This window comes from Enoplosus armatus, chromosome 20 (genome assembly GCF_043641665.1).
Source record: "Enoplosus armatus isolate fEnoArm2 chromosome 20, fEnoArm2.hap1, whole genome shotgun sequence".
In the NCBI taxonomy this organism is placed as follows: Eukaryota; Metazoa; Chordata; class Actinopteri; order Centrarchiformes; family Enoplosidae; genus Enoplosus; species Enoplosus armatus.
This window is the reverse complement of record NC_092199.1, coordinates 2,829,849-2,854,141: the sequence shown is the minus strand read 5'-3', so window position 1 is coordinate 2,854,141 and position 24,293 is coordinate 2,829,849. Positions and strand designations below refer to the sequence as shown.

The 24,293-nt window shown below is 42.4% G+C and overlaps 3 protein-coding genes across 4 annotated transcripts; 2 read left to right on the top strand and 1 right to left on the bottom strand.

Moving 5' to 3' along the window:
- Positions 1-277: 277 nt before the first annotated feature.
- Positions 278-3,778, bottom strand: chmp2a (charged multivesicular body protein 2A). Its single transcript, XM_070926815.1, has 6 exons — positions 3,647-3,778; positions 2,793-2,960; positions 2,519-2,698; positions 2,294-2,424; positions 1,332-1,393; positions 278-1,215 (listed from the first exon to the last, which is right to left on the bottom strand). The coding sequence occupies exons 2-6, from the start codon at positions 2,958-2,960 to the stop codon at positions 1,094-1,096; spliced, it is 663 nt and encodes a 220-aa protein (XP_070782916.1). The 5' UTR covers positions 3,647-3,778; the 3' UTR covers positions 278-1,093.
- Positions 3,779-4,710: 932 nt separating this feature from the next.
- Positions 4,711-6,620, top strand: mrm1 (mitochondrial rRNA methyltransferase 1 homolog (S. cerevisiae)). The gene has a single exon (XM_070927397.1). The coding sequence runs from the start codon at positions 4,832-4,834 to the stop codon at positions 6,044-6,046; it is 1,215 nt and encodes a 404-aa protein (XP_070783498.1). The 5' UTR covers positions 4,711-4,831; the 3' UTR covers positions 6,047-6,620.
- A 2,165-nt stretch (positions 6,621-8,785) lies between these two features.
- Positions 8,786-23,364, top strand: fbrs (fibrosin). 2 transcript variants are annotated; one of them, XM_070927381.1, is made up of 18 exons: positions 8,786-9,170; positions 11,162-11,338; positions 11,718-11,744; positions 11,904-11,933; positions 12,342-12,390; positions 12,937-13,270; positions 13,406-13,641; positions 14,121-14,365; positions 14,485-14,529; positions 14,733-14,831; positions 15,327-15,410; positions 15,623-15,661; positions 16,105-16,176; positions 16,347-16,500; positions 16,743-16,823; positions 17,127-17,210; positions 19,792-20,008; positions 20,321-23,364. In XM_070927381.1, the coding sequence occupies exons 1-18, from the start codon at positions 8,868-8,870 to the stop codon at positions 21,927-21,929; spliced, it is 3,885 nt and encodes a 1,294-aa protein (XP_070783482.1). In that variant the 5' UTR covers positions 8,786-8,867; the 3' UTR covers positions 21,930-23,364. The 2 variants fall into 2 exon arrangements, with proteins under 2 accessions (XP_070783482.1, XP_070783481.1); XM_070927380.1 differs by having other exon boundaries at positions 14,070-14,365.
- The last annotated feature ends 929 nt before the right edge of the window (positions 23,365-24,293 follow it).

Below are 24,293 nucleotides of genomic sequence, written 5' to 3'. Positions count from 1 at the left end.
TACACTTCCCATAATGCAACTACAGAGCTTCGTCATTCAACACTGCTTGTTAAATGCCCGCATCTGTTAGACTCCACACCCGCAGTTTGTAATGCAGACTTGTCTTTTAAAATCTTTAATCTTCGAGCCCAAGCCGAGATAATCCTGACGACATCATTATGACATCATCAGGGTTATTGTCTCAGACTCCTCAAACATTACACAACTGGCTGAGTAATACTTTCCATGATGACTAAACTGAACTTCACGAGTAAAATCTAATCACACAACCAGTTAGTTAAATCTGGAAAAAAAAGTTTATTGAATACAGAAAAGCAAAACAGGACAGTTCCTCAAAAATAAACACCACTGATTCCTTAAGAACATTTTGGTGAAAATCCTGCTGATCTCAAAAACACCACTGACTAACCAGGAAGTACACAGGAGTGCCTTTCCACCGGTGACGAGTCAGCTGAACATACCTTTCTGCCTTTGTCTTTCATCCTTTATATATTTTGTAAAATAAACCGTCCTATTAGACAGAAAAGATGTTGAGCTAATAAACCTTTTGAGCCCGACAACTCTCAACTCCCACAAATAAACATAATCAAAAAGCTTACATCGGGGCTAAAACTGCATATTTTATATGACTATAATGACGTGGATACAAAGAACGCCAAACCAGCCTGATGTACAAAAAGTGCTGACATTTGTATACATCACCCATATAAAATATCCACTTCAGTCATTTGGGTTCTTTTAAACATTTTGTTTTTAGTGTTAGTTTAAATTGTCATGCCTTGAGGAGTTAGTATTTACACAGAGAATTTGTGTCATTTGGCAATGTCTTATATGAGACAACAATTTCCTAGACCTATGAAGGATAATGAACCTTGTAAGTTTTTTTGTGTTTGATAAAATACATAATACACGCATAAAATGAAAACACCTCAATCAGAAAGCCACACACCTTCATAACACAGACTGTCAGCTGGAACAGCCAGTGTTCTGCCAGTTATACCTTCAAAAGAATCTAAACACAGAGATTCGAGTATGTTTGTATTGAGAAACCCGCCATGGTGCGCTCGTCCGTCAGTTATCAGTTACTGTGTGTTCAATCTCTCCGGAGGTTATTCAGCCGCTCCTCAAGATCAGCATCTGCGTCGGCCAGGGCGGTCTGGGGCTCGGCCTTCTTTCCTCCTGCCGTTGCCAAGCTTCCTCCGGTGCTTGGAAGATCTGAAATGAACACAATGGGCATCCAGTGATATAACAAATGTTAAATACCTGAGGAAAGATAAGGATGCACATGTATGAATTGTCATGATTGTGCTTGAAGTGGTGGATTTTCTTACTCGACAGTTCATCAGACAGATTGAGACCCAGCTCGTCCAGCACTTGGGACACGATGGCGTCACTGTACACGAGACACAAATGTATGGAAGTGAATACAAAACATATATTAGGTTAATTATATCAGATTGTGGAGGGTGAATCAAGAAGTCAGAAGATCAAAGCTCGAACCAGTCCAGAGTTAAAGGGGTATGCCACAGATTTAGTATCACACTTCCATAAAATTGGGGGACTTCAGGAGTCCAAAATTGATGCAGTAGAGGCCATCATCAGCTGCTACACTTAAGAAGATAACCACAAATTGGCTGAAACCACTCTCATATTTGTACGGTAAATGTGACACTACTGCCAGCAGCCGGTTAGCTTAGCTTAGCAAAAAGACTGGAAACTGGGGAAACAGCTAGCCTGGCTCCGTTCTGGAGTCTTCCCTCCCAGAAGATGCTAGCTGTTTCCCTCTGTTTTCAGTCTTTATGCTAAGCTAAGTTAACCAGCTGCTGGTTGCAGCTTCATATTTAACACACCGACATGAGAGTGGCATCAATCTTCTAATTTATCTCTCAGCAAGAATGCATAAAGCGTATTTCCCAAAATATTGAACTATTCCTTTAATGACATTTACAAAATGACAACCTTTAGGATTCATTTGAATTGAGATGGAACAAAATAAGAAAAGACGTACACTATATGCTGAGAATTACTGAGATACACTTTGAGATCTTACAATTGAGATTTCACACTTTTCTAAAATGTATTTTATGTATAAGGTATTGTATGCGTTTTGGTTTGAGGGAGGCAGGGTTGGAGGGAGTGTATGGGGGAATAATAGATATTGTGATTTTCTTTCATTCCTTTGGTAAGTAATTATTATAATGAATACTAACTGTCAAATAAAGACTTATCAGAAAGATTTATTAAATGTGGAATGAGAAAAAAAACTGTTTTGTCACACATCTCAGTCCCTTACCTCTCCTCCTCATCATCCTCATCCCCCATGGCATCGTCAATAGCATCATTCATCATCTCCTCTTTCATGTCCATGATTTCACTCTGTCGTTCAAACTCCATCATGATCTTCTGAATCTGAGGCAGTTTCAGCTGTGGAAAAGTTATAAATATAAAATAGTCAACACAGGATGCTCATTGTTTATTTCCATTGAAGAGCGTATTTCTCTGTGATAAGTTGACAGACCTGTCTGTTCATGGTGGCCATGGCTTTGGTGACGCCTTTCATAGCCTGTGCCATGCTGTTATTGGACTTGAGCGTCTGTATCTTTAGACTGACAGCCTGAATGTTGGCTTTCATCATGATGAACTTCTTGACGTAGCGCCGCGTGCGAACCAAATCCTTGGCCATGATCTTGACGGCGTCCTGTAAATATTAAAATAAACACATCACAGTTAAGATTCTCTCTTAACAACTTATTCATTCCACATAAAACTAAAGCTATTTTCCTTCGTCTCACCATTTGTCCCTGTTTGGCCATTTTCTTTATGTCAGCGATGATCTTCTTCTCCTGTTGCTCCAGTTTCATTCGCTCTCGGTCCAGTTCTCTCATGGCTCGGTTGAGCGCCCTCTGATTCTGCCTCAGCATCTCCTCCGGAGACTTCCTCTTCCCAAACAGAAACTCCATCTGTTTGAAAGCACCAAGCAGGACGTCAGTACAGACAAACTAAGTAGGTAGTGTTAACAACAAAATCTGTAAAATATTACACTAGGTCGGGAACATTATGTGATGGACGATTTTTCATCGATTAATTGCAAATTTAATCTCTTTGGTTTCTAAACTGTTGGTCGGACAAAACAAGCAATTACATCACTAAATGATCAATCAATTAATTAAGCAAAATAACCGATTGACTGATGAAAATAATGGTTTGTTGGAGCCCTGCATTCACACCCTTGTCACTTGACACACCAAAACCCCACAGAAATGTAATGTAATAGTAGCAGTAGTTGTGAAAAGGTGAAGGAATTTTAGTTTGAACTTTTCTGTCCAAATGACTGATGGAACCAACACTAGAAAATAAACAATACAGAGGTTTTTTTTTTACACATAACAGTCAGTTTCTGACAGTGTTTCAGCCATGTTAGTCCTGCCAATGACCCCTGTGTTTCCTGGAAAATATTACTCAGCAGTTAGTTATGTGACTTGAGGCCTGTTACTGACGCTCAAGTCTCCTTTCAGACGTGTTTTTAGCTCGGCTGTCCTGCTCTCAAATCTGTCTCAACATCTTCCAGGACGACAAGCTGTTAGCCCCACCACCACAGACTAAACTCGGCTGTCACAAAGTCAACCCCGCAGTTCGTTACTCTCACCGTGAACCAAGCTCGACGTAAAAAGACGGTAATCCAGAAGGTAAACGGTGTTTAGGGCGTCTTCTCCGACTTCTACTCGACTCAATTTGAACGATTATTTGTTTTCTTTCCAACACTTCCGTGTTGCGATAGTTTCACTTCCGGGAAATGACGTAATCGCGTACGCATGATAGATGTCCGATTTTTTTATGACGTCACTGGTGTCAAGTTCTTCCATCTGAGGAAGAAACACGAGAGGCATAGCTTTCAAAATAAACCCTACAGTCATAAATCAGTGACATTTTATTATGACTGAGAGTGGTAGAAGAAGTACTGAGATGCTTTAATGAAGTACAAGTAGTAATATTACACTGTAAAAATACCCCCAAGTAAAATGTCAAAAGTAAAAGTACTTGAATAAGCCAATTTTATAGTTTTATGTTGTTTAATATATTCTATCATATTATTAGATTATCATTATCATTAATGTCTTAATGTCTAAGCAACACTTCTCAGTATTTTCTTTGGGAATTTACACATGGTGGTTATTTTACAGGCTGATTCTAGGATGTTTTACTGATGTCCATGCCTATACCGTAATTTATGTGGAGAACCTTTTCTCATTTAACACATATTAAACTGCTCAACACATCAATGTTGAATAAAACTCTTGCCTAAAAATGTTTATAGTTATTAGTATTTATTAACAATCAATTATGCTTATTCTGGGTAAATACAGCCTTAATACTCATTTGACATGCATTATATTATATGTCTGCATTTATTCTTTCTTCTAAATTTTATCAATACTTTAATGATTAAATTTGTTATGTATTTGTTTTGTACCCAATGAAGTATGTTCAATTGTTTTGTTAAATAAAGATTTGTTTAAAAACAGGCTTTTATTTTATAGGTAAAAGCGCTCGACATCCGGCCATATTGTTGCTTGCTTTACGCAGCTGGATTGCACATGTGCGTATTTCGTGTAAAGGACACAGACCGACTACGGGGGGAGATAGTAGGTGTTGATGGTTGAACAAAGGCAACTCTTAAACAGCTCAGTCTTCAGTAATCATGATAGATGCTCTGTGAAATCTGCGGACGCATCCTCTGCTGGATTAATGGACTTCTCAGGCAGTTGAACCACATTTCTCTGGGGCAGCTACCCTTCTTAGAGACTTTGGACATATTTCCAACTATTTCAATATGTGGATACTCGGTGTTGCACATCAGCACAAGTTGCTAGTCGTTGTGTCCAGCAGATTTCACAAGCCTGCGTCAATCTCAAGAGTGGGCTCTCAGTTTGCTTCTTACCATCTCACAGCTACTCTCCTGTGCCCAGAGGACAGTAGAGGCATCAACCCTGTGGTGAAGAGACGACGCAGAGTGTTAAATACCTCTGGTGTCCAACACAAGCCTGTTGTATCTGATAGATGGCAGGATCGTGAGAGGTCAGTTCAGAGTAAAAGGTGGCAAAATGAGATCCCAGTCTTGCAGAAGCCAAATCAGAGGACGGAAGACGACAGCAGGGTGTCCTCTGAACTCAGGAAACTGTGTCTGGAGGATTTCCCTGCAGAGAGGGAGAGGCCGGCAAAACAGAGGTCAACCCTGGACTCCAAAGCAGAGAACTATGAGATTGTTTTTGGCATTGCTCCCTGTCTCTTGGCTCTCAGTCAGGGAAGAAGGAAGGCCCGAAAACTGTTTGTAAAAGATGGTGAAACCTCTCACAGGGCGTCTGTGTTGAAGGTGTGTGAGGAGGCTCATCGGCGAGGAGTACTAGTCCAACGGGTCAGTAAGAAAGATCTGGACAAGATGTCTTCAGGGCGAGTACATCAAGGAGTATGTCTGGAAGCCAGTCCTCTGAGCTATCTCTCTGAAAATAGAGACTCTGCACCTGAAAGAAAAGACAACCACACCCCTCTCTGGCTCGTCCTGGAGGGAATTCAGGACCCGATGAATCTCGGCGCCATCCTGCGCTCTGCATATTTCCTCGGTGTGGACAGAGTCGCCAGCAGTCTTCGCTACAGCTGTCCATTGTCTCCGGTGGTCAGCAAGGCCAGCTCAGGCGTCATGGAGGTGATCGGAGTGTATGGGTATGAAAACCTTGAAGATATGCTCAAGTTAAAGGTGGCACAGGGCTGGCAGGTGGTCGGCACAGTGGGAGCTGAAGCAGAGGAGTCCCAGACTCCTGTCACCCAGTGTTCAGACTTTCAGATGACTAAACCCACCTTGTTGTTGATGGGGGGTGAGGGGGGAGGATTGACCCAGGACCTGCTCTCTCTGTGCCAAACCCTTCTCACCATCCCAGCTGGCAGAGAGTTATTCCCCGGCGTAGAGTCTCTCAACGTGTCTGTAGCTGCAGGCATTCTGCTGCACTCTCTGCTGTTCTCCAGGAGGTCGACCAGACGACGATCACCCTGAATATCTGCCGGCACTCAAACCAAAGATGCAACGGGGCTGAGAAATAGCCATTTATGGACAACAGAATCACATGTTGATGAAACTGAACATTTTGCTCTTCAGAAGTGGCTTTAAAGGATAAGGCTGATGATAGAGTGACATGTTCCTTCATTACCATGAACACACACACTGCAGTTTATTTTGACTGAATCCCACATACATCGTCCCGCTGCCCCAAATACTCACTAGAGAACCAAACTCAATAAATCCGCTGCTGAAAATAGTCCCCAACAAATACACAGTTTCCTTCTGATAGGAACCATTGGGCTTGGAGCTGAGTGCTAAAGACAGAGAAGACAAGTATTAAGAGAGACTAGACATTTAGTCTACTAATGGGATTTGTTGACAGTAAGAAAGATATAGAATAACACCAGGCTTATCCTTTAAAATACTGCTCTGTTGCTCACTTGAAATAACTACTAGTATTTATGTCTGCCTGTATGTTGTGCTGCTGACACTGTGTGAGTGTTTTTGTTTCTCCATGCTGTACGAAAAACAAGTTCCAGGTATTCTATTAAAGTGAAGTAAAGTTAATACGGAGTTTTTTTTATTTTGAATAAAATAATACTTGATCATAATGACTCTGTATTTGTTGATCTGTGTTTGAGTCTTTGTCTTCACACACACACTATGGACATAAAGGTTGGTTTTGATGTTTTTAGTGTCCATATTGTTAGATTTTAACAGGGAGAATGAATAACTGTTTCTACATTTTCTCTATATGTAGTCATTGCAATCATTGTGCAATCCTGCATTGTATAATGACCATAAAGCTGAACCTTGGACCTCGTCAATAAAAAAATATGGTAGTTCGATAAACAATAATGCTATTTTTTATCAATGTTGCAGCTGGTAAAGGTGGAGCAAATTTAAATTACTTCATATACTGCTGGGTAGCTTAATCCATAATATACATCATAATGTATTGGTTGATTTATATGTTGTGTCAATAATCTAAATCTACAAAGTTACTAGTAAATACAGCTGTCAAATGAATGTAGTGAAGTAAAAAGTACAATATTTGCCTAGTGGAGTAGAGGTGTAAAGTAGTAATAGTAGTGTACTGAAGTAAATAAATGCCCTGAGTTACATTCCACCATTTAAAAAAAAAGCCATCTGATATCTGGAAAGCTGTCAAAGTAGCTGGAGAGAATTTGTTTCAAGCGCTGAAAAATAACTCAGCAGGCACTTTCCACATGGTGGCAGTATGCACAAGCAGCGCTACCAACGAGCCAGTTTAGTGACTGAGGAAGAAGAGTGGCGCACACAATGCACTGCACGGCTGAGAAGGGTTGTGTCTCCCTGATTTTCACGATAAATTTCCAATTGGAAACTTGAGAAAGGGCAGCAGCGGAGCCGTTCTGTTTCTCTCTGTATGTATTCGCACACTGGATTTAGTGAGTATAAGAAATCGTTGACCGGAAACGTCGGCGAGTGGTCCAACTAATCCTAAACATTGGATTACACAGTGAAGGCTGCATGAAGGAGCTGCCCAGCCCAACGGGGGCTTGGCCGACACCCTCGTTTATGGAAATCGACACCGAGGCTTTGATATTTGGGCCTTGATTTTTTTTCTTTATGATGGAGGTGGGACGAAAGAAGAATTGTGTGTAAAGAAGCCATATATCATTATTCTACGGGCGATTGTTCGCAAAAGAGGCTTCCGTATTCTTCCTGCTTCCTTTAAAAAAATTTGAAAGGTTCTTGCTTGTGGCTTAGCTGGCTAACAGCTGGATCGGCTAACGCTAGCTAGCCAGAGTGCTAACGTTACGTCTTTCTTTTGATGTGATGCGAATTCAACCATTTCTATCGGCCATCAACATTTCGGCAGAAGAAAATTTTGTCCTCGTGGCTGCGGAATATTAGTTAGCTTCATAGTGTACTGTCCGGCTTGTCTGTCTTTACAGACACGTTTCAAGAATATAGTTTTATTCTTAGGTCGCTGGCTGAATATATTGTACTGTATTGAGTTAGCCGTGTACATGCTATCCAAATGAGCAAAAGCTAATTGGCTGGAGTCAACACTGACCTAACGTTAGCTAGCATTAGCATTAACTACTTGAACTCAACCAGACAGCTCATTTTACTCCTTAGATTGTGAGTAATTTACAATAGCTGTCAACAATAATACTTAACATTTGACATTAACGCGAAATCATGTCACGGCCACCGGTGTGTTAGCGTCGGATATCTGGGTTTGTTGGCCTTGCTAACTAGCTAACCGTATAATTTTGCTAACAGGCAAATAAATTTGTCAGCGTGTGCAGAAATTTAGGAAATCCTAGTCGAAAGAGTTGTATTGAGCAATGCCAACGTTGGCGTGATTTTCATTTTGAAATCAATCTAGAGGCGATTTGGCCTGCTTTGTCAGCAACACAACTAGACTTGTCTTTTTTGTTTACATGCGTATAACTTATCTGGTTGTCGGTTGAATTTCTTGCTAGCTAGCTAATGTTAGCCTTCTACGGGACGCAGTCTGCTATGTCCTGACATTTGTGTATGTCGTGGATGTTTTAAATTCCCATGTGGATCTAGGTTTGCGTTCAGATTCATTGAGATGACACTCAAATTTCGCCGAAAGAAAGGCACTGATGCCGATAGACTGTTGTCGAAGGACGGTAAATAATAGCCACTGGTTCCATTAACGCCATTTTAACAGGGGCTCCCTGCGAGGGCCTGTGTGGTGGTGTTTTATTTGCGGTTCGGTGCCTTCCACCGGACCTGGACTTGAATAAAGTGCCTTTGGTCTCACTGGAGTTACAAAAGAAGGTGCCGTTTCAACATGGAGGGCCAGAGCCGAAGCACTGGATTCAGGCAGAGCCGACGGTCCCGTTCACAGCGCGACAGGGAGCGGCGGAGGAGGAGAGTGAACCTGGCCGAGGAGCGGGCCACATCCCTGTCCTCAGGCTCCGATCGGGAGGGTCGTGGGACAAAAAGTGTCCTGGGTCCCGGTGCGAGAGAATGCCGGCCCGGATTTGGGAGACACAGACCTCCACGTCGGAGGAAGAGAGAGTCTGTGTCCTGCGAGGAAGACATCATTGATGGCTTCGCTATTGCGAGCTTTATCAGCTTGGAGGCACTGGAGGTAAATGTCTTGATTTCTACACCAGGCGCCAGCTGTCATTCATCAAACAGCCTTTCTTTTCGTTTAAGTATAAACAAAGTGATGGATCATCCGCGTGGCAGGCAGTTGGCACGGCCCTTCCCACTGATTTATTTGAATTGATTGAGAAGCAGTAAGGTTGAAACTTAGATGACTCATTTTAATCGTTGTCCTCTTAACCCTCTCCATCACGTCAGATGGACCCTCCCTCCCTCCAGCTAAAGGTGTGAAAAAGCTGCAGATTGAACTCCTCTCTCAACTCTGACACCATTCCTTGCTTGTAGAAAGCAATCCACTCAGGCCAACCCCAAACCTCAAGGCATCCCTCTGATGGGTTCTGGAGAGGCCTTAATTATTCATGTTCTAATTCTGTGAGGTGTTGATGAGCTGCCAAATGGCTTTTCAGAGAAAGAAAGAAAGACAGAAAATATTTAATCCACAAGAAAAAGTATAATTGTGTATTACTTAACAGCAGAGATTGTGTTTGTAAAGTACTTGGACCTGGACTCTTGACCTAATACTTTTAATTCCTAACTTGCTCAGGTCTGTTGTTTGTCTATCAAGACAGGCAGGAAATTGGTTAGTTAGTCTTTCTACCTGCATTTAGAGCTTTAATATAATTCCATGTGTACATGTATGAATATAATTATTTACATAATGTTGACACAAGACATGGGATTCTGATGAAGAGAAAATAATCTCTAATATTAGTAAATATGCTGTCAGGGTGGCTCTTGTGGCATTTGCTTTGACCTCTACATCAGGACAGGAAACCAAATAATTTGCCAGTATGTTATGTTGTAAAACTGCCTATTTACACACGCATACATTTCCGCTGTTCTCTGGGGTAACTTCATTTTACAGTAAAATAAACCAGTGAATGCTAAGGTTGATGGTTGGTTACTATCTGAAACCGCTAATGGGAAGGAAAGTAAACATACCAGTAAAAAAAAAAAGTGTTTACTGGTGGAATGTGGTAATTTCCTTTTGTGAATGTCAAATTTCCTGCCTGAATTTATTAACAGTAACTGCCCGCAGTTATTCTGTAAGAGATAATTTATTTAAAAACAGTTCCACCGGTTGGACAGACAAGCTTCATGTTGTCACCTTCATGTTGAGTTTTCTGCACTTTTATTTATTCTTCATTCCAAATGCAAGTATTTTTTTGGCTACAACACAAACTTCATAACTTTTTATGCATCTAACTACCACCTGGATTACAAACTCCACATCACAACATCACTTTATCATTTCCAGCTATTGTTTAATTAGATTGCACTTGTGTTATGCATTTGAAATGTATTTATTTGTATCTAAGTCACCAATATATTTCACGTAATACAAACAATCCCTTTTCTTTGATGGTTAACTCCTCACCTTTTTTTCTACACAACTCTCTTGGGGTTTGAAGAACTACTTTGACCTCAAACTGTCTTTGCATATAAGTCACTGGTTCCCACCCTTTTTACCTTGTGACCCTGTAAAGCCAAGCAACGCCTACTCGCAGCCTCTCATCAGTCTGTGAGCACTTTGAAATTGTGACTGCCCCCCCTTTTTTAAGAGGTAATATTTTCCAGTATATCACTATAAAAAATCTGAAAAAAATAATGCCAGAAGGGTTTTTTTAGCCAGCAAGTTGTTTGATATTTTTAAATAATGCGGACAAAATTTTAGAATCACATTTTAAAAACAAGTTCAATACAACTCGACCACAAAATACGATCTCAGAACACACCATATAATTAAGTTAACACACAAACAGCTGAAGTAATAGTCTCATGGAGTCTGCTGTATTGCATTACATCATTCTGCTGTTTCTATTTTTGCGATCACGAAGAGTAGAAACTTTGCAGAAATTAGGTCTGTCAGGACATTAATCTCCATGTAACTTGCCTGTGGTCTTTGCCCACAGGCGTACACATTCATGCTTATTGGTAAACATGTAAACACAGATTTTTTTTTCTTCTTATCAGATGGACTGCTCTCTGAAGCCCAGTCAGCGCACTGATATGCTGGGAAGGAGGAACAAGGGGAAGAGAGGGCCCGAGGAGAATGGTGGAGGGCCGCTGTCCGAGCCGGAGGAAGGAGCCCCGCACAGCTACTCCAGCAGCTGTTGGAACAAGAGTAGAAATAAGAGGAGAAGGATAGAGGTGAACAGATGAGTTATGACTCTACTGAGCTTTAATGTTTTGGTTGGATCTACCCTTCAACTTGTCATATGAGAAGTTTCGCTAATTCTTAATCAAATAGGTATGTTTACATTTCCGTAGTGCTGCTGTCCTGTACACCCTGCCATTAAAAATAACCTTGTAAAACTGGTTTACAACACGCATCATTCACGGGTGTTTTGGTTAATATAGCAGTGCAGAGTGATTCCTTACAACCAGGAAAGATAATTTTATATAAACATATTTGACCTTTTTTAAAGTTAAATCGTTGTAAATGACCAACATGTTTCCATTTAGTATTATTTAAAACCTATTTGAAAACAATTGGAGCTAATACTTTGTATTCTTTCTTTTTTTCTAGGGACATCCTTTGGAGACCGGATACATTGTGAGTTTCTTTTCTAATATTTAGTGAACATGATGTTCTGATGTATCAGTGTCCTGTAACACTGAGCAGCCTTTCTGCAAACTGCTCTAAAACTGTACATTGCCCAAAGTATATTAATAGTTGCAAATCTGGATGTGCCCCCCCCTTCTCTTCTTTCAGTGTGACACAGAGAGTGACACAGTAGACAAGGTACTGCTTACTTGTTATCTTATCAATATTAATTGCAGGCTTTTCTTATTAGGTAATGAATGTGTGACACTTGACACTGTTTGCACTGCTTGTCATAGTTTTTGAGGTGTCTTTGTTGCCATTACTTGGTGAAAAAACATGAGACAGTATTCTCTCTTTGTAAAGATATTTTTTGATTTGTTCAGAATCTGGTTTATTGTAGGTTAGGTTAAGTAGGTTTTCACATACCAGGAATTTCCCTTGGTGCATCACACTAAACAAAGTAATAAAAAATTAAAAGCAAGTACGGCAAAGTCAAGACACATAAATGAGAGCGCGTCATATATAGACTGTCACACTTGATGCAGTCTTGATATGGTATTGAGTTGAGTTTAGATGAAATTAACTTTGTTTTGTTTCCCCATCTAGGCATCCGACAATGACATGGACCCAGTCTTCACAGTCAGTACGAGGAAAGGTACAAACAATTCAGTGCTGCCAGCCCAATTTATTTTCCTGCTGCTTTACGTTCATGAAACAGTGAACTGATGTGTCAGTCATTGAGCCCTCACAAGCCTATATTTAGATCTTAACAGGAAATTACTGAAGTAGCTGGGATTGTTTTCATTCTTGTCATTACATTTTAATTAAATGGGACGTTGATATTAGTCGATTATCTTAAAATATTAGGATCAGAATACACAGCATACACTGTGCTGTACGTTTGACATGATCAGTATTTTGGCATTTCATGGTGTGGATGTAGTCAATAATGACTGAGTGTCCATGCCTCAGGGTACATCCTAGAGCTGTACCCAAACCAGAATTTTCTAATTTTCCTGGTGTCTATTTCAGACCAACTCTGACTCTGTCATAGAATTTGGATCTCTAACACTAAGCACTATTGCGTATTTTGGATTTGTGGTCCCTCTCTGTATATGTTGCCTTTCTCACCCATATTACTGTCACTTTATGCTGTAATGTACAGGAAAGGTAAAATGGTGACTGGTGTTCTCTTCTTTAGCTGTGGACCCTGCCCCCGCAAACATGGGCACATCTATGGGCAAAAACTGCCCGCCTCTACCGGCCCGTTGTGGTGGTGTCTCACGGTTGATGGTGACCCCGAGAGTATCTGGCCTGGAGCGAAGCCAGGAGAAAAACTTGGAGCAGCATTTCCCAGACCCTGGCTCTTCTTCTGCCTCCTTCTCTTGCCTGCCTTCCCATCCGCTCACAGCCTCAGGGCCGGTCCCCCGGCCCAGCCCGATCAACGGCAACGGCAGCCGCCACAACGGCAGCCCCCCACTCTCCAAACCCAAACCCTTCACTTTGCCTGGACGATCTCACTCCATCTACAACAGGTATGGGATTTTTTTGTTTTTGTTTTTGTTTTGTTTTTACAGTGAATCCCTGCTGGCTTAATTCTTTTTCAGTGAATGGTTTTGTGGTCTATAAATGGCAAACATCATTTATACTTGTGCTTTCATTCTTCTCAGGAGCAGCACCCCAGTCAAACCTCCCTCATCTGCTTCATCTGTTGCATCTTCCTCATCTTCCATGCGCCCCCCGACTCCTTCTACCAGTGTGTCTCTGCCCTACATTAGGGGTCCAGGATCCTCAGGGCCCCTCCGACCCCCATCTCGAGCCAGCTCTGGGGCCCTGTTCACGTCCTCACCTGGCCTGCCTCCTCCTCCACCTCTGTTACAAGTAACTGCCCACTCAACAGCAGCAGGTACAGTCAACAGGAATCGTACTTTTCACTGCTGTTAAAGTCTGTTGGTCTGTTTCAGTTGTTCATGGGAACATGATGACTAATATGTTACTAAAACAAAACAAACCCTGACTTCCTCTGACGATTGTCTGGGTTCGTCTCGGGTGTTGAGGAAGTTGTATATTGATGAACTTAAGTCTGATTGCATTCCTTTTATAAAGCAGAAGCTGCATGTTGTACTGTATTATATTTATTCTTGTGTATAATTAACTGTAGCGTAAGTAAGTGTTAAAAGCAGACACTATAATGCATCAACATTACGCATATTGTGTACTTTTTATACTTAAATGACAGAGGCAATCTGTGGTGTGATTATGATGTGAACGTTTTATTTTCAATAGTTGACTTTATTTATTTTCTCTCCCTTATTTTGACACCCTCCACTACAGATCAGGAATTAATGCGTCAAAACTTAAACTCCCACTTCTTGAATTCACAAGAGCGCGAGGGCAGGCGCAGCGCCCCAGGGGCTGAAAATAATGCAGCATCTGCGGGCCGCTCCACTCCCGGTGGTCCATCAGCGTCAGGCTCTGCACCGGGTTCATCAGGCCGGACGTCTCAGAACCAGCCGAGCATCCCGGCCCTGGCCTTCCAGTTCCATCAGCACAACCACCAGCACCAACACACGCACACGCACCAACACTTCACGCCCTTCCTGCACCCCACAGCTACCGCACCGCCTCTGGTGAGATGCTCTCTGCTGTTGTGCTGAACATCTGTGTCGTACTTGAAATTCCAGTGTGGCCGGAATGTGTTTGTTTTTTTTATAGATGTTTTAACCCACGCATTGCTTGTGTCTTTTAGTTTGATAAGTATCCTGGCAAAATGGACGGGCTGTACCGACACCCTGTGAGTACTTTGTATAATACTCTGTACTGATTATGTAGGTGACTATATTTTACAGATTAAATGATAAAACAACAAGGCTGAGAATACATTTCAGCTCTATTATTGGTCTTGAAACAGTTTAAACAATAATAAGATTTAAAGTGTACAAAACTGCATTGATTTAATTCACTAATCTATATACGGGTGTGTCTGTATCGTGCTAGTTCTTCCCACAATACCCACCGCCCTCAGTGCCGAGTATCCAGCCTGTGATTCCTCCCACTGGGCCTTTCAGCTCCTTGCAAGGAGCATTTCAGCCAAAGGTGAGAAAAACTGTCTTTACATCTTTGTGTTACTTATTCCTAGACGTCATTTTGTCAGGGGACATCTCACATTACCTGGTTTATTTTTTTGTCTCGACATTGGCCAGAGTGACCGTTTATTTGAATACTCATAATGGGATGAAAATATGAAGCGTGTTTTATAACAATTAGGACTTCCCAGACAATGTCACAAGCACTGGAGAGTAATTTATCGAGGAGCCCTGACCCTCTGACAGCAGGGGTGCTACAAGGCTTGATAATGAGTCTACCTTTGTCAACTTGCATCTTAACTTACTTTAAGATTTAAGATTTAAGAATCTGTCGTGATGTAGGCAGTGCTTGGCCCTCCCTGCTTCAGTTATATTGAGAACACATGAAAAATGGCACTGAAAAAGAACAGAACAACATCAGTTAACCAGCTGTTAACCAGTTAATCAGTTATAGTCCTGTAGATCAGTAGGTTGTGGCTGATGTGTTTTGCTGTGTGTTTGACAGCCTCTTGTCCCTCAGGGATCGGGTCCTGATATAAGCGCACGACTTGGGGTTGTGCCTCACCACCTGCAGCCCAAAGACCCCAGGGTAAGGAGAACATGTTTACTTAGAACCTGAAGTTTACATAATTTGCATTATTCCTTTTGTTGGCATTGAACTGTAGAGATGTGGACAGCCAGTTTAGGCTAGGAAGTGCTGCAACATGGGCCTAGTCAGAGCAGTAAAGAGTGCAAAACTATTCCTGATGGAGAGTGAGAGATGTTGATTGAAAGTGGTTTCACACTTCTGTTCTCTTGTAGCTAACTGATCCATTTGGGACATCGTTGAAAGTCAGTAATGTAAGCAAAAACAGATGTTTTTGAATCCCTTGGCTCCTTAAAATCTTCAGCCTGTTTTACTTTCTCACTGCTTCACTTACTCTTTGCACTAATCTCACTTGTAATCTTGACTGCTACTGGTCTATTCTCTGCCCTTGCACACCCAGTTAGATATTTCAGACCCAGAAATTACCCCATGTATAATGTCTGTGGTTTTTCTTCCCCCCCATGATTTTCTTGTATTGCTGCTTATGTTTTTTCACTGACTTTTGTATTTCCCCAAACTTATACTGAGTGCTCTCAAGTAACCTTATCTCCAGCTGGAAAACCGCAATCTTTTGTAGAGGCAAGATATTTCTGAACAACAAGGAGAACATCTGACTCTGTGTGCAAAGGCTTTAAAGTTGTACATGCAATATTCATGGAATAACATAGTAAACCCCTGTGATTTTTATGCTGTGCAGAAACCAGGAAAATGGTGTGCTATGCATGTATATGTGGCCTGGATGATCCTAAGCCATCAGAAAAAAGTAAAGGTATGTGTTACTTATTGAAGTCACATATTGAATTTCCCTGATTGTAAATGAATGGCTATATTGAGAGAATAAAATCATATAGTCGTTATATCCCAGTGAGAAGTTCACTCAGTAGACGGAGAGAGTTTCAGATGGAAAGTGTTATGACCCCTTTTTAAATTCTCTTTCAGCTGATGCAGGCTGATCCTCACAAGTTGGACTTCCGTAGTGACCTGTTGGCCCGTCTTCCTGGAGCTGGGGGACTGGGCCCCCTGGGGCCCATAGGAGGAGCCATGCCTCCCACTCATGATCTGACCAGACCCCCCAGTCTGTTCTCAGCCACAGGTGCATGCCTAAACATTTTTGTCTCTCAATAACAGTTGAGAATGTGAATTTATTGTTGGTTTGAACTGTGCCACATGACTAAAGGATGGTATTCAAACTGTCTGGCTATTTTTTCCTTGGTGTTGCTGAGGTTTGACAGGGTTGCTATCTTAAGTCACAGCATGAAGTGTGTGAGTAGCTTGATGTCCTTGATTTGATTACTCATGACATCTTTTTGCTTTACTACTACTACTTTCCCTCAGGGCCAGTCAATCCGTCCTCAGCTCCTTTCATCTCTCCATCAACGCCTCACTCCTCTTTCCTGGCACCGAATGCACACTTGGGTAAGCGCAGCTTAAAAGGCACATCTGTATGCCACTTGTACACCACAACCAACGTCTGTCACTTTGATTCACACACTCCAGATTTTACTTTGACCTTGACCATTCATAAATTACATGAATCCGTAACCGTTATGTTTAATGTAACTTGGAAGTCAGCTAAAGTTGTGATGCAGTAAAACTGTTAGCACACAGTATTTTTGATTGTTGTGTCCGTGTTCTTACATCTGACTGGAGACATTTCAGAAGTTTCAGCATATTGTATCAACACAGTAGTTGTGACGTTTATCTGCATTGGTGTTTTAGATCCGTATGGTCGATCCCCACCCTTCACCCCACTGGGAGCCCTTGGTTCTGGTGCCTTTGGAGGACTTGGCAGCCCAACACTGGGTCAGTCTTACAGTATCTCTACTCTTGAAACACGAGGCTTAAAGTCTGTCTTAATATAATCCTCACTTGTCATATGTATGCTGAAAGAGTGGGCGCAAGTCGTGGCGTTTAGGTGCAGGTACCTGAGAGACAATGAAATCCGGTCCTGTAAGTCCAGTTTGAGAAAGAGATCTGTGAGTTGCAGCAAAAGTTGAGCCAGGTTCAGCTTTTTGCCCCCCCCCCCCCCCCCCCCGCGTTGGCAGCCTGCATTTTTTCAGAAAGGGCTTAAGACGGCCCTGTTGATCATTCCTGCTCTCCATACTGGACATGAAGTGATCCATTCCTAATGTGACTCCACTTAAGAAATGGGGGACAACATCCACGTCCTCCTCCAGTTCAAAAATGCATCCTAAAGCTCAGCTGGCACTAAAATGAGGCTTCAGCAGTCTGAGTTAGCCAAATCAAGTGGAGATTTGTTGCTGGTGTGCTAGCAACAAACCTGGATGCAACTACCAGGAAGTATCTCCCCTCCACACCTCAACAAGGAAGTGCTGTCTGGGGAAGCACACAGGTCATTTTGTACTAAAAAGACTGTAGCCTCATATTAGCTTCAGCTGAACTTAAAAATGCATTTCTGCACAGAATACTGTTGATTTTGTCCCTCATTTATTTTTCACAGTGTAGTCACCCTAGGAAGGGATCATGTCACGGCCAGTATGGACAAGAGGAATAATTACAGAAACAAATAAATCAACATGCATGTGGCATATGAGCATTGCATTAAGACAGACTTGAAAAATCCAAACCTGTCCTTTAAGTCCTACTCAAGAGCTCTGTCTTTAGGGTAGATGCTGTAAGGTACAGTATGTACCTGTGTGTTAAAGAGTATTTAGGGTTTGTCACTGATATAAGTGTAATTTATGGAACTTACAAAAAGTTGACAGGTTGCTTTTGATTAAGTCAAAGGGTGTAACGTGTGGGTGGAAAACAATTAGTTCTCTCGCCAACGTAGTGCTGTTTTTAAATGTTGAAATCATCAGCACATCCATCTGAGTGTGGGAGTATCGTAAAACATAAATTGCTGTGATTGGAGTTCCTCTCCATACTCTGCTAATAAAATATGATGATGAGCTTGTTATGGCTTGTTGAGTCACACCTATCCTGGTTAACATCGCCAATTGAGTCTGTTCAAAACAGCCGGTGCCCGTAAAGCATTGCATTTTAACCCATGACTATATTTTCATGCACATACACATGAGCTCACCGGCAGTTAATGCATATTTTAAGTTTTGCAGTGGCCTCCATAGACCATTCCACAACAAATCTGACATCTCTGTAGAAAGATCAAGTAAAATAGCAATTTACAAAATAAGATCATACATTAATATCATGAAGGACAGTAAACATCTTGAATTAAGATTTTGTAAAAAAAAAAAAAAAAAAAATATTATGATATTATTATCATTTGCAAGTACTGGTAAAGGTAAGGGATTGAAAATTTACATTCAGCAGCTAATGGGTGGGTGGGGTTGTAAGGCTAACTGTTAGCTAACTGGTGGCTGCTTCCAAAAAGACTGATAAATTGAGAGATTTATGATTGATAATGGCACGAGTGGAAGATAACCAGCTACAGAGAACAAAATTTTTTCCTCAAAAATAACTACGTTGACATTTCAGGGTTCTCAGAAGTCTCTTAAAACAACTGCAGCAGATATTTTGTGAGGAACTGAGAACTGAGACAAAACCCTTGGGGTTTGGTACCGATTACTTTTTTTCTGGTTAGTGTCAACATGTTTTTCTCCAAGGATGCTTCTTAAATGCATCAGGTGTATAACATTTTCTAGCACAAACAGCCATAGAAGATCTTCACCTACATATATGCAGTATAAACTTTACAAAAAAAAATTTTTAATCAGGAATTATCTGATTAATTGATAAGTAAACAAGACTAAGAATCCGACCAAGCACTCAGCATAGTAACTTTTGTTACTTGACAGCTGAGTTTTGAGATAAAACAGCCAGCCCTACTTCCACTTCTGAGCAGGATAAACTTGTCTTAACTTTGTTTGTCATCACTCTCTGCTGTTCTCCTCCCTTAAGGCTTTTCTCTCCTGTCTTATAGCACAGCTACAACTCAGCTGTCACTGTCAGAGACATGCTGTGATTGGCTGTGCTGGCCTTTGTCATTGATATATACAAGGTTAGATGTATCAATTTGAGTAGCTGTGAAGACTGGAAGCAGTCCAAATAAAAGTCCAACACGAAAGCCTGGATTGGACATTTCTGTCAAATTGTTAAGGGAGGTTGTCCCATCGTTTAGTTGTGTTGGAACAACTAGACTAAGCTGGGAGAGATTGTTAATTAAAGTTCCATAGTGCTAAAGCACATAAATTAAAGGGTTATAGGAGGTTTGATCATTTATGAAGGATGGATCATAAAATGGACTTGTGTTACTTAAAGAGTTTTTACTGACTTTTAGATGCCAACAACAAAGCCTATTGCAAAGCATGTGTATTTTACTCCCACAAGATGGCAAGAGCAGTTTTGTAATATTTAATTTTGTTTGTTTTTCTAACAAAAAATATGTCTTTTTGGTCCGCAGCGAGCTCTGTGTTTGGCCCTAAAGATTCCCCAGCTGGTGTGGTTGGAGGCCTACCCAACCCCAACCATCATGACCCATGGAACCGTCTACACGGTGGCCCATCTGGGTTCCCTGCTGGCCCTAACTGGGCTAAAGGGGCAGACAAGCGGGACGAGAGGGATCGAGGGAAGGAAGGCGAGAGGAGAGACATTCCCCACATCAAGGATGAAAAGGACAGGTATGACTTTCAGCTGATTTCAATACTGGCTTTAAATTAAAGGAATATCTTGACATGAGGTGGTACACACTAGCAATCAGTACCCACATTACTCCAGGCAGTCCTGTGATCACAGATCCCCCAGTGAGATGGGGTCCTGTCCAGTCACAATAAAACACACAATACAGATTTAACACAACAGAATACAGCAAATATTTCCTCTCATATCTTTATATAGCTTGTCATTATCCATGCTGCCTGCTGTCTGCTGTAGTTAAAGTGATAGAAGGATCGGTGAGACCGTCTAACTGTTGTGCACATTATGTTTTGCAGAGACAATATGCTGTATGGCCGACAACCTGTGAGAATGTCTCCAGTTGCCCCTTCCTTCAAGCCCCGCAGTAGCACCCCAGTCTCCCACATTAATGGCCACAGCAGTGCCCTGGCGGGGAGCAGTGGTCCTATTGAGGACCTGACACGCAGCCTAAATAGAGACAGAGACCGCGAGCGAGACCGAGATGGGGATAAGAGGCCGCTGCCAACAGTGTCTTCACGTGGACTGTCTCTTGGCTCTTCATCTTTAGTAGCAGACAGGGAAAGACCACGGTCTTCCTCATCTTCTGTGCTCACTACTCCCCCACCCTCCAACCGCTCAGCCCCATCTCCTTTGGACCTTTACCCCCGCCCACTGGCCCCGACAGTACACAGCCTCCACAACGAACCCTCACACTCCCAAAGAGACGGCAACCTCCCTGCTTCCTCAGCAGCTTCTGCCTCTGTCACTTCTCTGTCTCAGGCCAAGAAGTCTGACCGGACCACAACACCAGTCTCCAAACCTCCCCTGCTTCTCCCGCCAGTTAAAGTCAAAGAGGAGCGGAAAGAAGAGCCGGAGCATATCCCCATCACCCTGCCTCCCCCTGCACCCAACCACAGCTTTGAACGCCCCAACAGCCATCCACACCACCATAGGTCTGGTACCCCTTCCTCTTCCTCTTTATCACTGACTCCCACCCCTGGTGTTCCCCTCATGTCACACACTCCAAACCACCCTCCTCCCCACCAACACCTTTCCCTGCTGGACCGCTCCAGGGCCATTGAAGCGTATCTGGGGAGCACAGCAGGTGCTGCAGGGTTGGTAGTGGGCCCAGGAGGAGAACGTTTCGCCCATGGTCCAGGCCACGGACACCCACAGGGTCCACATAGCTTCACCTGGGACCCCTGGAGGGAGCTGGCGGCTCAGCAGCAACATCAGCATCGTAGGGAGGCTTTGGCACTTCGGGCAGACCCTCACCTAGCCCTGCGATCCGATCCACATCTGGCCCGACTGCTCCAGCATCAGCGCCTTCTGGAGGCAGAGAGGGTTGCAGCTGTAGCAGCTGCAGCCGCAGCAGCCGCCCCTCACCACCCTCCTACATCTACCTCTTCTGCCTCCACCTCTGCTGTCCGCCAGGAGTTTGGCCTAATGGCCCATCATTTTGACCGCCCTCCTCACCTTGGACACCCAGGAGGAGGACTGATCGATGAGGAGCAGCGTGCACAGATCCTGAGGGAAGACTTTGAGCGGGCTCGCTACTTTGGGATGCACCCACACCTCCCTCCTGGCTCTCACCACTTAAGCCCCTCTCATGCTGCTACTGCCGCTCACCTGGAGCAGCTCCACCCTGGCCTTCTGTCCCACTCGCTCCCCCATGGAGCCTCTCCTGCTGCCCAGCACCACGCTGGCCTCTACGCCCGTCTAGGTCACCTAAACCCACACCACGTGCCCAATGGCATCCTGGCAAAGACCCCTGCAGGCTTGGTGGGAGCTCTGTCAGTGGGGGCACCGCCTCCACTCATTCCGTCCATCACCAGCCGGTCGTCCACACCTCCCCGCAGTTCTAGACTTGGAGGGCCAGGTGAGCTGGCACTGTACAGCGCCCACAAAGACGGAGAGTCCAGATAGTACAGGGACAACACTGGAGGAGATTAAGGGAAATGTCAGGATCACTGTGCTGCTCTCAACCTGCCCCCTTTTCCTCTTGCAGACTAAACCCTGCCCTCCCAGTTACACAACCAAACCAGCTCCAGCACCCTCCTCCCCACAAAAAAGGGTAACCATGACTGGCTGGAGATGATGGTAGGGAGGGAAATGCAAGACTCATCAGTGTGACTTGGAATATGCGCAATGGTTCTATCAGTGCAATTTAAAGGTACATGGTTTCTGTGCATCCTTGGTGTATTTTTTTATACTGGCTGTTGGTTATTACAGTAGTCAATTTGGAAAGCTGTATGAAGAGGCAGAGGACAGCTTTCTTTCATTTGTCAGGTGAATTATGATCCACGCTTTTAAGCAAGCCTTTTCCAGGTGGATTGGAAATGACTTCCAGAGGGATGTACACTGTGAAAACATGTCAAGGGTTCATCCTCAGCTTGGTTAACTCATGGGATATTATAAAGCCCTCCTCTACATAAATCAACCCTGATTAGGTATTGTGGATGAGGGTCTTTAGAAATACAGTGGTGAAGTGGTGCTTTCTGTTCTGTCTTTGTGTCTTTTTTGTCATTGTGAAAAGACAGATTACTGATGAGACCATTTAATGAAGATCAGTAAGCATCGCACCTCAGTTTCCTGCTTTACCCAAAAATCTCAACCCAAACCCACAGCTTCACTGATAATGAGATTCAACCTTTTTTGGCTTGTTTTTTGTTTTCAAAGGATGAATGGCGAAATGAACTGTGCTACACTGTGTGAGTGAACACAGTATTTTAGAGCTTCCTGTAACTGTTTCCCAGTCTCCTCTTGACTATATGTGCAGGACCAGATTATAGTAGTCTAGAGAAATTGCCTTTGTAATTATTATTCTTAACATTAATTATCTTCTATAATAATAAATATATTCACTGTTATGTTATTTGTCTTTGTTTCGGGTATCAACCAGTACTCTCTCTCCCCAGGTAGTAATCTGATTTCAAATCATGCAAAAGACAAAGCAAAAGGCTTGCTTCACAGAAAACTGTTTAGTGCTTGTGAACATTAAGCCGTATCCATTGCAACCTCTGGCCTCTTCAAGGATCTCATCGATGACTTTGTTGCGCTGAGAAGGAGGTTTGCCTGTGTGTCATTGGTTGTGTGTTCTATCCATTTGGGACTATGGGAGCCTTGTACATTGAACTGTTGAGTTGTTTCATCAACAAAAATAAGTTATATACATGGATAAGTGGGACATCTGCTGAAGAACTGAAAAAAAAATATATGTACTTGTGTCAAAAGACAACTAGACAGTGGGTATCCTGAGAGGGAAAAGACTGGGTCGATTATTTTAATATGACCATTTTATACCTTTCAAACCCCTCCCCTAGAGACCACAAAGATTAATTATTAAATGAATTGTTGTTTACTCTGTTGTGTGGGTCTTTTGTTCCGAGTCTGAATATTACTGTTATTTCCATTATTGATTGCAAATTATTTTCTTTTGGTCTATAAAATCTGAAAACTGTGAAAAACACACAAAAATTATTGCTTTGTCCAAAGCCCAAAGGTATTCAGTTTACTGTTGGAGAAGACCATGAAAACCAGCACATATTTACATTTTAGAAGCTGTAACCAGTGAATTCTTTCACTTTTTGATTATAAATGGTGAATAATTTTCTGTCAATCAGCTAATTGTTTCAGCTTTATTAAATATTAGACTTTTTATACTTAATATCTCAGATAAACTACTTAACACACAATCTGACAGACTATCATTGGCACTTGAATTTCCCTTGGGATGAATAAAGTATCTTTTTATTTATTATCCAAACAGACCAAAACAAAACTGAAGCGCCTGCATTTAAAGGGAATGAGCAGGAAAGTACTTCACTTATTTCCTCTAGGCTTTATATATAATGAGTAAGTCTTACATATATCACCATGCATCAAATGTCCAGGTCCTGTGATCATAAACTTATCCAAAAGGAAAGAAAAGGTTGTATTTGTTGCTCAAGGATCAAACGAAATTACTACAAAAACTATTGTTATATGTGAACATAGGCGGACAGGAAACAGTATGACCTATTACAATCTTACTGTGATCTATCACAGTCACGTTAATACAAGTCTCCTTGCGATTTATAAAACATTAAGGTTAAGGTGAAATAAACCGATTATATTGCAATATTTAATCTAGCAGTCCACTGACAATATACGACTAACAGAAATATCAACATTTCAAGTGGCGCGCTTGACGACATCTCGCGAGATTTCACTGTGTTCTGTACTTTGTCAGCAGCAGCGATCCTCCACCATTTCGCTGCGTAAAGTCTCCTCCCCGCGACCGCTACATTC

Excerpts from the sequence above, each read along its gene's own strand:
- chmp2a (XM_070926815.1), bottom strand. The coding sequence starts at position 2,960 with ATGGAGTTTCTGTTTGGGAAGAGGAAGTCTCCGGAGGAGATGCTGAGG. Across the intron at positions 2,699-2,792 it reads TGGCCAAACAGGGACAAATG|GACGCCGTCAAGATCATGGC; the intron begins GTGAGACGAAGG and ends TAATATTTACAG. Across the intron at positions 2,425-2,518 it reads TGGCCACCATGAACAGACAG|CTGAAACTGCCTCAGATTCA; the intron begins GTCTGTCAACTT and ends ACTTTTCCACAG.
- mrm1 (XM_070927397.1), top strand. The coding sequence starts at position 4,832 with ATGTGGATACTCGGTGTTGCACATCAGCACAAGTTGCTAGTCGTTGTG.
- fbrs (XM_070927380.1), top strand. The coding sequence starts at position 8,868 with ATGGAGGGCCAGAGCCGAAGCACTGGATTCAGGCAGAGCCGACGGTCC. Across the intron at positions 14,832-15,326 it reads AAGGAGCATTTCAGCCAAAG|CCTCTTGTCCCTCAGGGATC; the intron begins GTGAGAAAAACT and ends TGTGTTTGACAG. Across the intron at positions 15,411-15,622 it reads TGCAGCCCAAAGACCCCAGG|CTAACTGATCCATTTGGGAC; the intron begins GTAAGGAGAACA and ends GTTCTCTTGTAG.